Source organism: Lissotriton vulgaris, chromosome 11 (genome assembly GCF_964263255.1).
Source record: "Lissotriton vulgaris chromosome 11, aLisVul1.2, whole genome shotgun sequence".
NCBI classification, from domain to species: Eukaryota; Metazoa; Chordata; class Amphibia; order Caudata; family Salamandridae; genus Lissotriton; species Lissotriton vulgaris.
In genome coordinates, this window is record NC_141699.1 from 541211648 (window position 1) to 541228287 (window position 16640).

Below are 16640 nucleotides of genomic sequence, written 5' to 3' on the forward strand. Positions count from 1 at the left end.
TCTACCAGTAGTAGACAACGCCAAAGCAGACCGGCTAAGCAGACAAAACAGTTGCTCACACGAATGGGAGCTAAAGCAAACAACAGTACAATACCTGTTCAACATCTGGGGAATGCCAGTGTTTTATTACTTTGCAACACTGTAGAACAAGAAATGCTGAAACTTTGCATCCAGGTTTCCACACCACCTGTCGCAGGAAATTGCACTTTCACTCAATTGGTCTCAGACATTTGTCTATGCCTTTCCACCGATTCCCCTGATGCAACGAGTACTAAAAAAAGCAAGCGAACCAGGAACAAAGGTGATTCACATTGCCCCCGTTGGCCCATACAGACATGGGACTCAATTCTCCTAGAACTCTTTAAAGGAGAGATGATCAGGATCCAAGCAGACAAAGACCTGCTAACAATGCAACAGGGCCAAATCTTTCATCCAGAACCAGCAACGCTACAACTAGCAGCCTGGCGCCTGAATACATAGAATTTGGACACCCCAAACTGCCATCCAAAACCATGGATATTCTAAAGGAGGCAAGAAAACAGTCAACAAGAAAATGCTATACGGCTAAATGGAAGCGATATACCACATGGTGCACCGCTAACAACAGTACTAATACAGTAAATACACAGGAAACAATAGTCTAATATATCTTACCTACCTTTTAGACATCAACATGAATTTTTCCAGCCAAAAGGTACACCTTGCGGCCATAGTGGCATACACACGAGGAGAAACATGCAAAAGCTTCTTTACTAGGCCAATCATCAAAAGATTTTTGGAAGGAGCAAAGAGAATGGCTCCAACAAGAACTGCTCCTGTACCAACATGGAGTTTAAATACAGTGCTGTTTCAGCTAATGGAAAAACCGTTTGAACCCATGCATACAGTGGATATCGAACATATTACTCTCAAGACAGAATTTCTCATTGCAATAACATCACTATGGAAAGTAAGTGAACTGCAAGCATTAACTATACAAGAACACTATTTACAAATCCACAAGGATAAAGTAATCTTGAAAACGAACCCTCAGTTTTCACCAAAGGTGGTAACTAAATATCACTTGAATCAAAACCTCATCTTGACAGTTTTCTTCAAGGAACCAAAAACGAAAGCAGAAAGAACACCCTGGATGTAAGGAGAGCTCTACTTTACTATCTACAAAGGACAGAACAAGTGAGGAAAACAGCACAGTTGTTTGTTGCTTATTCACATACCAACACAGGATCAGCTGTCACTAAAGCAACCATTGCAAGATGGATAGAATAAGCTATACAACTAAGCTATACCAATGCCAAAAAAGAACTAACAATACAACCAACAGCTCACTCCACAAGTAAGAATGGAGCAATGCTAGCCTTCATGGCAAATGTTCCCATCGATGCCATCTGCGCAGCTGCAACATGGGCATCTCCAAACACATTTTCAAACCATTATTGTGTGGAAATACAAAGGAATAAGGAAGCTTAAATTGGAACAAGGGTGCTTCAACACCTGTTTGCTAAGTCTTCCTCCCCCCACAGCCTCCCACACACTGGAGAAACCGCTACATAATCTGATGCACAGCATCTGAATCCAGAAAAGGATTCACGCTGCAAAATGAAATGGTTACTTACCAGTAGGAGTAGTTTTGCAGCTTGAAGAGTTTTCTGAGTTCACATGCGACCCACCCAGCCTTCTCTTAGAACAGGGGTCTCCAAACCGGTCCTGGAGGGCCGGATCCATGCCAGATTTTTTGGATATCCCCATTGAGATACATGTAGTAATTTTAAAAATCTGGCATGGATCCGGCCCTCCAGGACCGGTTTGGAGACCCCTGTCTTAGAAGGAACACACACAGGTGGGGAAGCACAGTACAATGTTAAGAACTTTAAATAAGGACCACCACGCGGATTAAACAGCATAAAAACAGAAAAAAGAATCAGAAGATGGCCACCACGCACATCGACCTCCAGGATGTCATCTGACGTCATACAGGGGACGTACCTGACACCAAATGGTGGTCGACCGCAAGCAAAACAAGAGTAAAAAGAAATCAGACAATTCCGGACCTAACCACTAGATGGCGGAATGATGCACAGCATGTGAATCCAGAAAACTCTTCAAGCTACAAAACCACTCCTACTGGTAAGTAACCATTTCATTCCAGCCTACCTTGCATGCCACTGCGCCGTTCCCCTTGTATAGTTTCGCCATATAGGCCTAATCATACTGTGCTGTTGGCAGGCGCGCAACACCCATTGGACTCCCCAGGATTCAGCCAAACCCCCCCCCTTCCCCGCCGTGTGTGGCAGTCCGGGATGAGACAGATCCCGGGCACACACACAGCCACACCCGGACGTTTTACAGGTCTTTAACAAACCATTGGAATGTTAATTAGGCCTTGCAGTTGTTTCACACCTTCTAAGAGCCCCTGCAGTTCCACTCTATCTGATTAAAGGGTCAACCCCCCCCCCCCCCCCCCCTCCCCCCGAAATTTGGCTCTAGTTGCGCCTCTGGCTGTTGGTCCGGTTTCATTGGGGTGTTCTTTCAGTGCCAGTTATAGCCGGATCGGGGGTTGCTCCCTTCACACTGGGGTCCACTAATTCTGGGTGTTTGATGCTGGGTCGCTGCGGCTCTGCAGCCCCTCCTCATTTTACCAACTTTGTTGTTTAATTGTAAGGGTTTAGGGGGTATGGCTATCTTTCTTGTTTGTCATCTGCTCCTTCCTCCATTGTACTCCGTCGCCGCCCCTGGCCGTGACTGCCCTCATGGTTGCGGTGATACCCCAGGGCCTCCTGGGTCTCTGCTGTCTCTCAGATGCCTAGAAGCCGGCCATGCATTCCAGACTAAGCGCACATCTCTTACCAGGCTCTTCCCCTCTAGGCTCTGCTTCGTCCCCGTCCCCGGGATAATCAGGGTCCGCTTGTTTGGCAGCTCTGGAATCACAGGGGGTCCCATCTCGCCTCGCAGCCACACCGCTGCTTGCTCCAAATAAAGCTGCCTCCTAATCTGACCGTCTCTCTTCGCCTCGGCCCGCTCCGTATGTGTTCCCTGAGTCACAGAAAGCCCTCTTCCATCCTCTGCTGCATGTCCAGAGATCTTCAGGTGGTCCTCCCCAGCTTACACAACCTTCCGGCGTGCACTGATCGCTGTCTGTGTTCTTGCGGCCTGCGTTCCTTACGCCGTCGCCGCGTCTTAACACTGTACCCCAGAATCATAAGCCGGGCCGTGACCAGAAGGGGCTCCCGATCGCCCCCAGGGCATCCACGATCGTCTCGGCAAAGCTGGGTCGCCTCCCTCGACCCACAGCTCACTTTTCCGGGACAAGTCGCATGTGTAATGTTCAGTATTTTAAGGCCTTGGTTGGTACGGAGCTCCTCACTGAGCGTCCGCTCTGGTCGGTATCTTGGGTACCCCCCTTCACTGACTGTGTTTATGCTTACTGATATCCTCACTGCTCTTTTTACTGAGGATTTATTGCTGCTGATCATTGAAATCACCATTTACGTACTTCCCTTGCTTTACTCTGTTTTGCTCTTTACGGAAACTTTCTGTGTATTTTCTTTTCTGATAGTGTCTCCTCTCTCTTTAGTGACACATTTTAACATATCTACCGGCGCGCTGTCCCATTAATTTATATTGCAAAACATGGGAGCCACGATATTTGAACCTGGGGTAGTCAATAGTATTGTGAGGTAGCAGTAGTTCATGTAAGGCCAAAAAGGTCCTAAAGCAGCAAGAACTGTTGATTTAAGAAAGTGTTACTCACTCGCCCGGGGCACCAGACAGAGCGTCCACCAGTCTCTCCACACCGATCGACGAATGCGGTCTAACCCAATTTAAATAACAGTTACACCGCCGACGCAGTGCTTTTTTGCCAAATACAAAAGTGATTATGGATACCGCTGCCAAGGCTGAGTAAGCACGTAGATTGAGCTCCCACTGCCTCCAAATACAGCTTCATTAACTTGGCTCCTTGAGGCCCCTGGCATTAATTGCATCAGACGTGCTTTCGGGTCCTAATTCCTTCACGTGACCCTCCATGGTTTACTCCATCTAATTACCGGTTTCATTCAATTACCGGCTTCCTCCGGGTCTCCCAATTCCTCATGCTCACATTTCTTGACCTGATGATGATCTCAAATCTTTGAGATTGAAACGTTGTCGACCTTTTATACAAGAAAAAACTCCTTCACTGTTTAAATTTATCGCCAGGAGTTTGTTTGTTGTCAATGAGATGTATATTTTAAATGTCACCTTCACTCGTCACATCACACTTTTTTCACTTTCTTGTGAGCACGTGAACTATATTTCCGCAAAAACTTTGATATATTATTTATAAATAAATAATTTACTAGGTCAATGCCCATCTGTGTTCCTTCTTACATGTATAATCTGTCTACTGTTGCTCCTCCTGGCATTTAATAAATTAATAAGCCATATGCTATTGGCTAAGGATTAACACTGTCTTAAATCAACAGCTCTTGCTGCTTTAGAACCTTTTTGACCTCACATGAAGTACTGGTACCTCACAATACAGTCCCATTAATTTAGACATTCTCTCCTATATTTTTTTTATTGACACCATCTCCCTTGTCTTTCCTGATCCTCTCTTACTCTCCCATCTTTTTAATATCACTGTCCTATCTGTTCTCTGATGTTCCCTCTAATCACTTTTATCTACGCTGCCTCCCTTCTTATTGTTGACGTGCTCTCATCCCTTTGGGCACCTTTCCACTATGGCTTTGCTCACAGCTTTTCCTACTGACACTCTCCCACTGGACAATTTTCAGATGGTCATGTTTTGCAGTTGGTGTGTCATTATGTTGGCTGTGTTGAGTGATTCCTCTTTCACCCGTTGAGTCATTGGTCAGTCTGTCTATTGATTTGTTCACCTGTCTACATTGGCATCGTTCTGTCAACTACAACAACCTGTTCTGCGTTTTTTCATGTAACGACTTTGATTGATCTGTCTGTACGTCCCTTAGCTGATGTTTCCCTTGCTTTTTCATCAACAGACAATCATGATGGATGGGATGAGAAGATGGAAGCACAGTTTCATGAAAGCCAAGATCATGAGATAGCAAAAGAAATTGAAATGTTTGAACTTATTCAGGAGCAGGCGTTACAGGTAACTCTACTGTTTTAATTGTGTTGCTATTCATTTTTGTTCATGGCACAGTAAATATGCATAGTTGGCGTGGCTGGGTGGGCTGTGGCAGGCGACAATGGGCAGAGGAAAGCAATGGACGGAGACCTGCGGTCACCAGCAGAGAAAGTTGTTAATGATGGAGAGGTTTTGTACTGACACGTAAAGGAACATTGAAGATGAATTGTGAGACATGGAGAACTGCTGAACATTGTTCGGGAAAGCATGACTCGCCAGTCAGTCAGTCAGTCAGTTGGATGGAAGGTTTTGGGTGGTACTGATGTGGAACATTGAAAAGTCGAAGGAGTTTTTGGGAGTTAATAAACGGGCAGAGCAGGCAGGACCATTAATAGACATCACGGGTGTAGGGAGCAGTGGGAATGGAGTGGCAGAGGAGAATAAGAGTGTGATAGAAGGGAAGCAGTTAAAGTCTGGTGTGTTCTTTTGAGGCATGGCCCTTTTCTAAGTCTCCTCCAGAATTGCACTGTTTGAAGTTGACTATAATTTTTGAGTGGCGTAAATGGAGAAACAACATCGATGGACTGCGTGTTTGGTGTGATGTTATAAGCAAGTTATTTTGTGAGTTGTTTTGTTGACTGATTGCTTAATTGAGTTGAGAGTGCCAGTAGGTACACAGAAAGGACATTGATAATATATTGTAATATTCCAAGAGAACAGTGAGGCATTGTTGAGTCCAGTACACCTTCCTCCTGTACAGGACAATCTGATAAAGACATCTAGCTGCAGATTCTTTACCTTTGACTTCAAGGCATCAGGCTGGATCCGGAATATTTTTTCTTAGCAGTACCCTTGCATGCCAGTAGGTAGCATCTGCTGACATCACGTGACGCAGTCTGTCATGTTTGTCTTGATGTCCGCCTAGTCAATATACCTCCACTCTGTTGCGCTGGTTCAGTCTTTTCTTTCTGCGCCAGCCAGTGCCAATCCGTTGAAAAGAGCTACCCCCTGTCAATTTTTGACAGACTTAAAAAAAAAAAAAAATGTGTCCACTTCTTTTGGTGTGTAGGATGTCTTCACGGACCCTCGCCTAGTGTGTCTTGGTGCCTGGAACTGCACCATGATTCGAAGTCGTGCTCCAACTGCCAGGCCATGGCACCAAACGCTTTTGAGGGAGCAGTCCCTAAAGCTGCTTGCGGCCTGGCATCCGGCACTGCAGAGGTAGTCTCGTTGGTCTCGATCCTGGGCCAGGTTTTGATCGAGAGGAAGGTCCGAGCACCATTCCAGTGAGCCAAAGTCCTCTTTGTTGAAATGGTCAAAGTTAGGCAAGAGGCACCACAAAAAGCACAAGAAGCCGAAGTGTGCTTCAACTGCACCCTGCTCATCTCAAGACGTGATAAGGGGGAACCTCGGCGTTCGAGGACCCGCTCTGCGGAGTGGGTGCCTGGCTTGGCTCTGCGTTTCCCTCCCTTTCAGGGTCTGTGAGCAACCCCTGCCCTACTCAAGAGTTTTACGATGCTATGTGCGCTGTATTTGGGCGGCCTGACCCTTTGGGCCCTGCAGGCTCAGATGATAAAGGAGTCCCCATGGGTTCCACGCCTGCGGCCCCGGTGCCACGGCCTCCGACATGACCTGTTTCTGGGTCCGGACCGGCGCCGGACGCACCTCCACAGCGACCTTCCCTGGCGCTGAGGTCCTCTGTGGTGTTGGCGCTGCCTCCCCAATCCTCATACCCGATGACACAGAGATGGTCGCTACCTGCTGCTTATGGTGGGCCACAATCACTTTCAGTTTACTGTGCGCCCTTTCGGCCTTACCAGCGCCCATCGGGTGTTCTCAAAGGTTATAGCGGTGGTTGCAGCCCACCTGTAGAGATCAGGTGTTCCAGTCTTCCCCTATCTCGATGACTGGTTGTTGAAGGCGGGCTTGCCCCAAGCAGTTGTCTCCCACCTCCAAACTACTGCGAACCTCCTGCATGTGCTGGAGCTCACTATCAAAGTTGCGATTGTTGAGGTTAGGAACACAATCCTCCAGACTGAGCGCCAAATTAACAACGAAAACTAAGTTTCTCATTGAAGTTCATGTATTTTTATTCAGTTCATCAAATATGGTTCAAATCAGTTGATTTTATGAAATTACATGATTATCCATGCCAACATATTCTCCTTCTTATGTAGCAATATTTTTGAACAATAATCCACTTTGTCATAACACCCGAACAATAATCCATTTTGTCATTTGGAATCCATTGAGGCGCGAACGCGTCCTACCACTCACCCCTGACGAAGGGTCATGTTTCTTTTTGACCCGAAATGCATTGGGAGTTATGACAAAGTGGATTATTGTTCGGGTGTTATAACATTGTGCTCACTATCAAAGTGCCATAGTCACACCTGACTCCCTCTCCGACGATACCTTTCATTGGAGCAGTTCTGGACACTGTGCAGTTTTGGGCCTATTCTCCTGAACGGGGAGTTGAGGATATTCAGGCTATGATGTAGATGTTTCAGCCTCTGTCCTGGATTTCGGTGAGAATTACTCTGAGGCTGTTGGGCCTTATGATCTCCTGTATCCTGCTAGTGACCCATGCACGGTGGCACAAGTGGGCTCTGCAGTGAAATTACAATCGGCACAGCATTGAGGAAATCTTACCGACCTGGTTCAGATTTCAGAGGGCACTGTGAGAGACGTGCAGTGCTGGCTAACAGACCGTGATTGGTTCAAGGGCAGACTCATTTCCCTTTCCCACCCAGATCTCACAGTAGTGATGGATGCGTCCCTTCTGGGATGGGGTGGCCATCTGGTAGAGGGGGAGATCAGAGGACTCTGATCTCCAACGGAAGCCAACCTCCATATCAATCTGTTGGGACTTCAGGAGATCTGCCTGGTACTGAAAGCCTTTTTGCTATCAATAAAGGTAAGGCCCGTACAGGTGTTCACGGACTACACTATCACCATGTGGTACTGCAACAAACAGGAGGGGGGGGGGGTCGTGGACTCTGTTAAGAAGGCCTGCATCTCTGAACTTGCCTGAAACAACAAAGCATTTCCCTGGTGATCCAACACCTGCTCGGTTTTCTGAATGCCAGGGCAGGAGATGCTCAGCCAAAGGGACCTTGCGGATCACAAATGGAGTCTCCATCCGGATGTGGCACAAGGTCTCTTCCAGCAGTGGCGGGAGCCTTAATTAGATCTGTTCACCTCTGAAGAGAACGCGCAAGATAAGCAATTTTGCGCATTGGCGTTTTTAAGGCGGCTCTATCTCAGCGACTCTTTTCGCAGCGAGTGGAACGCAAGCCTCCTATACGCTTTTCCGCCCATCCCACTCCTGCACAGTGTGCTCAAGAATAACAGGAGCGACCGGGCACAAGTCATTTTTGTGTCTCCGGACTGGGCACGGAGAGTTTAGTATCCCAGGCTTCTAGGCATGAACATCAATCCTCCGATCGGGTTGCCCCTTCAGGAGGACCATCTGTCGCAGCAGCAAGGGAGGGTTCTCGACCCAAACCTGTCCACTCACCACCTCCTTATGTGGCGATTGAGGGACAACATTTAACAGCTTTCGACCTCCCTCTGAAGTCTGAGGTAGTTTTGACAGCCAGGCGTCCCTCCACAAAATACGTGAACGCCTGACGATGGTACCATCTTTGTAAATATTGTACAGACTGGTCTATTGACCCCCTATCTGCTCACTTATTTGAAGTCCTTCTGTTTACACTTTCTGTGGCCTGGCAGGGCTCTGCTCTGGGCACATTGAAGAGCTATCTTTCGGCCCTTTCCTCTTTTAATCGACTGCCTGATCAGCCTTCTCTTTTTCAAATCAACTCTGATGCAGAGATTCTTGAAGGCGTTAACCCACTTGCTTCCTCCTTCACCTTTTATTATGCTCAATGGGACCTTTATTTCGTTCTCACCTTTCTGATGATTGCACCTTTTGAGCCGCTGCACAACTACCCTCGATGAGTGCTCACCATCAAAACCGCTTTTTTGGTGACAACCTCTTCTAGGCGGGTAAGTGAGCTGCAGGGGGTTGTCTTCACAGCCTTCTTACCTGCGGTCTTTCCGGACAAAGTGGTGCTCCGCACAAGGGCATCATTTCTGCTTATGGTGGTACCACCCTTTCACTTCGGGGCAGTCAGTTACCCCACCCACTTCCTATTCACCTCTGCACCCTTCCTAGAAAGAGGAGTGTCTCCATCGTCTGGACTCAAAAAGAGCACTATCGTTCTATCTCAATGTAGTATGTTAGGGCCCGATGTAGGTGGCAAATACCGGTCGGAAACGGCCGAATTCGGCCGTTTCCGACCGGTATTTGGCATCTTGAGATGTAGGGGGCCCGATTTTACAGATTCTGTAAATTTACCGAATCGGTAAATTTACAGAATCTGTAAAATACCGAATCGGTATTTTTACTGATTCGGTAATTCCCAGATGTAGGTGGGACTCTTCTGAGTCCCAAAGGCCCTACAAATTCGGTATTTTACCACCCAATCCAATTGGGTGTTAAAATACCGAATTCAGGTGTGCATGCACATGTGTGCATGCACACCTAGCCATGTGACAGACAGACATGCCCTTAGGGCATGTCTGTGTGCCACATGGCGCACATGCCTATTTTTGGGGTGCCAGAGGGTGTCAAAGTGACACCCCCTGCACCCTTGCAAAATTCGGTATTTACCGATTCTGTAATTACAGAATCGGTATTGCCCATTGATTCCTATGGGCTTTAAGGCCCATAGGAATCAATGGGCAATACCGATTCGGTATTTACAGATTCGGTAAATACCGAATCTTAACGATTCGGTATTTACAGAATCTGTAATACCTACATCTCCCCCCTTCATATTTACCGACTCTTAAATACCGAATCGGTAAAATTCGGTATTTATGAGTCGGTAAATATGAATTACCTACATCTGGTCCTAAGTTCTTTAATTATTTTGCAAGTATGGATTGCAACATTTAGTAAGTATCTCTTTAAGGTGTGTGTATCCTTTAAATGTGGTTATGTTCCACATTCCAAGCATGCTAGTAAGTATCTCTTTAAGGTGTGTGTATCCTTTAAATGTGGTTATGTTCCACATTCCAAGCATGCTGTTACTGAATGTTCTATGTATTACTGTTGGTTAGTTTCCTGTTGGTTGTGGATCTAACCAGACGTGCTTTTATTCTTGGAATAAACCTTCAAGAATCTACTTTGCATGATTCCTTTCTTCATTCAAAATACTACACTCAAATCGAACCAAAGAGTTCCGGGTGGATGACCAGCTCTTTATAGTGTACGTGGGCGCAAATAAAGGATGTGCTGTCCAGACGATAACCTGCTGGGTTATCCTATGTGTAAAGATCTTTTACGTCTTAGCGAAGAAAGATCCCTATGAAGGCCCTAGAGCCCATTACACCAGGGGATAAGGCGGCCACCAAAGCTCTTCAGCGTGGTGTTCTTGTTTCTGAGATTTGTCAAGGAGCCACATGGGCATTACTGCACACGTTCGCCAGTCAGTACTGCCTGGACTCCCAGGTTCGCATAGAAGGCTTGTGCGGTCGCTTTGTTTTGCAGGATTTTCTTGTCTAAACCTTTCTGCAGTCCCTCCTTCGGGGATGGTATTGCGTGTGTATCTGTTCAACGGTAAGGAATCTGTGGCTAGATTTCTCTATCAGATGGATGTTACTTGCCTTCGGTAACGCCTTATCTGGTGGAGACCTGATCTAGCTGCAGATTCTTTACCAACCCACCAATCCTCCCCTCACTGCAGAATCGGTTTTAGTGTCAGGGCGGTTCCCCTTCAGGGGCCTAGCTATACATTTTTAACACACCTCGGTCAGTTACTTCATGGCTTCAAGCTTCTGGCGTGGAAAGTTGTGAAAGTACCGATGTCCGCGCGTCGGAGTGCTGATTATGTAGACGACGCGGACGTTACAACAACGTCATGCAGAGTCGACAGACGCCAAATACTGGCGCGCAGGGGTACTGCTAAGAAAGTTCTTCCGGGTCCAGCCTGATGCCTGGAAGTTCAAAGGTAAGGAATCTCCGGCTAAATAATGTCTCTACCAGGTAAGACGTTACTGCAGGTAAGTAACTTGTCCAATACACCTCTGTAAAAGTTTTAAGCCAACCGTCAGTGCTGCCCTGCCTGTCCCAGACATTGCATGTCCGTTATAACTTCTTTGTGCATGTGGCTCATATTCATAGTTCTCACACATTCTCTCACTCAAGTATTTGACCTGTCTTAGAGTTGCAGTGTTGTGTGGTGATGATCAAGGTCCTCCATCCATTTGGGATTTGCTGCAGGTCTGAGGCTTAAGTGAATGCAAATTGAATTCTTATTACTTTGAGGCTTTCCCTCGTGGTTTTGTAAGGAATGTTCTCATGGATTCCTCCCCTTCAGAATATGCCCAGGCCGCAGACTGGATCTGTAAGATTTTTAAACAAAGAAAAAGAAGCACAAGAAGTCCAAGCTGGCCTTGACCCACCGTCACCTCTCTCCTTCTGAGATCTCACAATGATATCTAGGTGTGCTTGGTCTCGATCCTTGTTCCTCGCCAAGGAGCAGGTTATGCAGCTAATGCCGCTGCACCCTTAATTTCCAGGGCCGTTGGCAAAGCCACAACAGGTTGAAGCATTTTAAGAAGCCATGTTAAAAATATTTGGCACATTGCTGGCTTCCTTTGGTGCTCCTTCAGGTCCCAGGGATCCGTGTATGCCTCCTATTGTGATACTACCAGCAGGTCCATGCTTGACATCTGTGCCCATTCGGGGTTCAGATCTGACTTGAGTTGACTCCACGTCTGGCACCACAATACACACCAGTTCCTGCCACATCGACACCAACGCTGGAGGAGGACGCTGATCCTATTGTTCTGTCTGACTCTGAACCAAACCCACCTCAACTGAGGTTAAGTCCTGGAATAGTTCTGACATGCTTAGACCCTGTTCACTCTAGCTCCGAAAAAAACAGCACTTTTGCCTAGTTGCCACCTTCCAGGGCTCCAGCAACTTTTTGGGTCAGGTTCTGAGCAAAGACAACCAACCTTTGGCAACAATGGGCGATGATGGTGGAGAATTTCTTCCACAATATGATGATAATTGCTATCTGAACCTGCTTGAGGCCAGAGAACTGCATATTTCTTCTGATACTGGGCTTGGTTTTTCCTCTGGTCAGTTGATGTCTGTAAAAACCAATATGCTCATGAAAATTATGCAGCCTGCGCAAACCTTGCCTGAGCCCTTGCTGCCATTCAAGGGAGCCCTGACTGATCCCTCATCGTTATCTTCAGATTCTTTTTTCTGCCAGTGGGTCAAGAAGCAGCGGAGAAGCTCTGGAAAAAGCATTGGAAAGCTTCAAAAATTCAGGGAAAGAAAAAGAAAACAATAAGTCATTGGACCAAGAGAAGGTGAAGAAGCAAAGGAAACCTTCACTCCTACCACAGGCAACCACGTCATAGGCAACACATGGATGAAGAATGAATCAAGGTAGGGGTCATGGAAAAAAACCTCTTTAAAGTTCTGCCTTAACTGCCACCATGAATTTGCGCAGCGAGACCCCCACAAAATCTGCGAACTCTGTCTATCTATAGCCCACTGGAATGAAGATTGCAAGGCCTGCAAAGCGTTTGTACCAAAAACCATGAAGGTACGTCGAAAAAAAAATAAAAATAGAACACTACAAAACCATGCCCAGGAAATAGAAATCACACATGTCGCTGAAGGATCTCGAACTGTCCGGTGACAACAACAAGAATGTCGAAGATGCAGAGACAGCACACAGAGGTTGGATGTCGAAATTCTTGAGGTAGACCTAGAGAAGAGACAAACGAAGAAGGCAGATAGAAAGTCTCAAAAGGTAACCAAACACCGAAAGGTCTGGAGTCTACGACTTCAGAGAAAAAAGAACACAAGGCAGCCTCAATATCAAAGAAATCAACGCTCAAACGTCAGTCATGAGGAATGGAATCGCACGGATCCCAGACACGGGATACTAATGATGGCAAAACTGCAAAAATGCCAAAAGGCCCCTCTGGTCGCAAGACCTCGAAGGATAAGCCAAAATCTACAGAGATCACACCATCGATGCCAAAGAAGAGAATGTCCCGACGCTTGCCGTCGAAATGGCACAAGAGGTCGAAAGAAGAAAGAATGTTAGAGGCAGAAATGGTGGCACTCATTCAACGCAAGGAGTTCAGTGACTCCTTAAAGGAGTTCAGAATTTCAAGTAATCCCTCTACTTCTCTAGACACTGAAGAAGAAGAATCAGCCTTAGAAGATCCGCCAACCCGCACCCCATCGAGAAGAAGACATGGAAGAGGACTTCTATGAAGCTGAAAGTGAAGAAGCAGCAGGAGGATGTGAAGAGGAGTAATGGTTCGACCTTGAAACAGAATCCCCAAAAGAAGATGTAGATACATACCCCTGAAGGCCATCGCCACCCGACAACCTCACATTGAACAATAGCCTGGTGAGAAGAACTGTGCAGACTAACCGTTCCCAGTCCCTGTCCTGAGGAGAACCTACAACATCTAGGTTCGAAACGCGTCGACACCCCAAACCTGTGGCAAGATCAAAGGGTGCAGCTAGGATATAAATCATACCACTCTATTGGGCCCTAGCAGTATAACCCCACAAAAACATTCGACCACAGGCCTTGTTAGACAGGCAGGCACCCTTTTTCCATCTCAGTTCCGCCTGTCTTTTGGTTTTTAGTTCTAAGGACTGGATTCCCCTTTCTTTTTCCATGTACGAATAATGCACTGTATCTAATAGTAATCTGTACTTTGCAATTAATGTGGAATATTATGTGTTTTATTGTTTTTGGTGTGATAATATGTGTTTTGTTTGATTCTTTGCTTTAAGTGTTTGTACATTTGTAAATTTGTATATTTGTAGATATTGTATACATGATTGCATGTTGTTGAACTAACTGTACTGACAGTCTCTTGTTTGTGTCTGTTGTTTTTTGAAACTTATGAAATCCAAGTTTAAAAGAAAATAAATTTTCTTGGAATACAATTCCAGTGGTCACGTAGTACATATTGGCTGCGTGGTTCTAGAATTTTCTGTTAATCATCCTGTCCAGCCAACCTGTTCTGTTTTCCCACTTGTTGAGATCCGGGCTGGTCAGATGTAGGATCCAATACCTTCACTGTTCCACAGTCTTCCTAGAGAAAGACACCACCACATGCGAGGCCTGAATCACCTGCCTTTCAAAAGAAGACTCTTCATACCGCCAGGAGCAGAGGTGGGTCTATAAGAAAATGCAGTGGCAAGCACCCAATGGCACTCCTGACATTATCGAGGAACACGGCGTTGAAGCAGAGGAAGAAGTCTGTTCCTCAGAGGCGCAGGGAGAACTACAGTAAAGTCCCTCAAAAGAAGACTTCGACTGCATATATGGTCGGCACCCATGCAGTGGGCTCAGGAGCCTTGTGCCCTGGAGAATATCAGGCATTGAGCCCAGAGTCTAAAAAACAACCTGCCTGGCCACCTCTTCCTTTCGGGCCACGGTTGGCACCGGCCAAAGCCATCGAAGCCCACAACGCCCCCCCCCCCCCCTCTCGCTGAAAAGAGTATGCCTAACCCTCACGTCCCTTCGAAGCCAGAAGGGCCCTTGACACCGGCACCAAAGGACACATTAGCGCCAAAGTCTACATCAGCATCTATGTCAAAAATTCCCTCTTCACAGAGAGCACACTTGGAGACGAAAACACCATCAATGGACAGCTCCGAGGATTTGGAGCATTCCATCTTCCAGTGACTGCAGCAGAAGCTAGATGCTCGGGAAAAGCATCTATTTATACACCCACAGCTGGGTAAGATCTTCCTCAAGCTGACACCAAAGCCACTAGAAACTCTCCAGGGAAAAAGAGAATTGATTTTTTAGGCGCAGTTTGTTTTAGAGCCTTCTCCACCACCCAAGCACCAGAGACGTAAGGACAGTGCCAATAGCCTCCTTCCTGCTCAACCTCCTCCTCCTTCACCACCACCTCATACTTCTCTTTTCTATATTCCCTGGAGGGATCACCACACTCTGCGTACGGGGAGGGCAGCCCACTTCATCCTTATGTCATACCTTATGACCATGATTCTCGGAATGACCCGTGGGACGAATATAATGTTGACCCCCCAAACCCATCCCTAGTGATACAGACCAGGATCTGTACCCAGCCATGACTTCCCTCTTGATGACAGTACACCATACCATGAAGCCACATATCACAAGGTTGATGTGCATGTTGTCCAGGAGTACAATGACTTTGTGGTTGAAACACTATCCAGGACCCAATGCACGCTCCAGTTTCTCCCTATGCTTAAGGGGATACTTAAGCCCACCCTGAGAGCTTTAAAGAGCCCTTCAAGGCAATGGTGGTCGCACCTAGGGTGGACAAAAAATATAAAGACTCACCCAATTACTGACCCAACAGCCAGGGCTACAGACCTCCGGACTCACTAGTAGGCCACACCCATGCTACAGAAAATTCTCCCCCTCCAGATAAGTAGAGTAAAAAGCTGAACTCAGCGGAAAGAAGGTAGCAGTGCATGCAGCTGCAAACTAGAGGACTACCAACTCGATTGGCTTGCAGGGAGCATTGGGACGAGATTCAGATCTAAATTATTTGTAATGCCTTGTCCCAGCATCCTACATCTCCATGTAGTGAGGGAACCGTGATCCGTTACTCCAGTAAGCGGGGGTGTAGCATGACAACATTACATCTGGGATGTGCACCACCCCAGTATCTAGGAAGACACCTTACACTTGTGAACAATCTACAGTGACAAGTTGTACTTAAATCAGTTTCCTTTCCATTCCCATTATTTAATTAAATATGGTGATTTAGTCTTGAAGAATGTCACTGACACCTCATTAGAGGTGTGTATAGACAGAAACATTTTGACCTAAGCTCATGGGTAGAATTTTCCCCCATGCCCTTTTAACTCTACTTCTGGGAGACGTAATTAAAACTATTAGCCTACTCAGGTGGTAGTCTTAAGTTACTCCAGTATTGGAACTTTCATAGATTCCCATTGCTTGTATCATTCCCCGTCGTCGGAATGGGAGCCTCGGTAATAATATATATATATATATATATATATATACCTAGGTAAATACACCCTAATAGGTGTAAAAAAGGTAAAAAATTAGGCCTAGGCCTCATTATCTTTTGTAGCCTATTGGTGTCATTATGTAAAAAGACCCAAAGTCCCCTTAGCAACCAATCAGATCAGCCTCACCCTGTAGAACCTTCCTGAGAAAGCTCAGAGCCTCAGATTTTCTACCGCTTCGTTGGTGACAGGGAGTCTCCTTAGAGCTCTGCTCTCAATTCAACTTGAGGTACTGTTTAAACAGTTTTCTTTAAGGATTTCTTTCAGCTTTGTCATGGCTGATAAGGAAAAGAAGAGCCTTTTCAGGTCTTGTGCCACTTGTGGCAAAAAACGACTTTATACAGAGGATCAACATCAGGACTGTATTTACTGTCTATACCCAGACCATAAGGTTGATAAGTGTAGTATATGCAGGAGAATGTCTGTTAAAACCCTCCGTGATCGTGAAGGACG

The 16640-nt window shown here is 46.3% G+C and overlaps 1 protein-coding gene across 2 annotated transcripts in view; it reads left to right on the forward strand.

Moving 5' to 3' along the window:
- Window positions 1-16640, forward strand: part of KAT6A (lysine acetyltransferase 6A) — a 1442101-nt gene that overhangs the window by 591621 nt on the left and 833840 nt on the right. For both annotated transcript variants that reach the window (XM_086943585.1, XM_086943586.1), the window contains exon 8: window positions 5001-5113. In XM_086943585.1, coding sequence (XP_086799711.1) covers window positions 5001-5113 — 113 coding nt within the window. The remainder of the gene's footprint in view (window positions 1-5000; window positions 5114-16640) is intronic.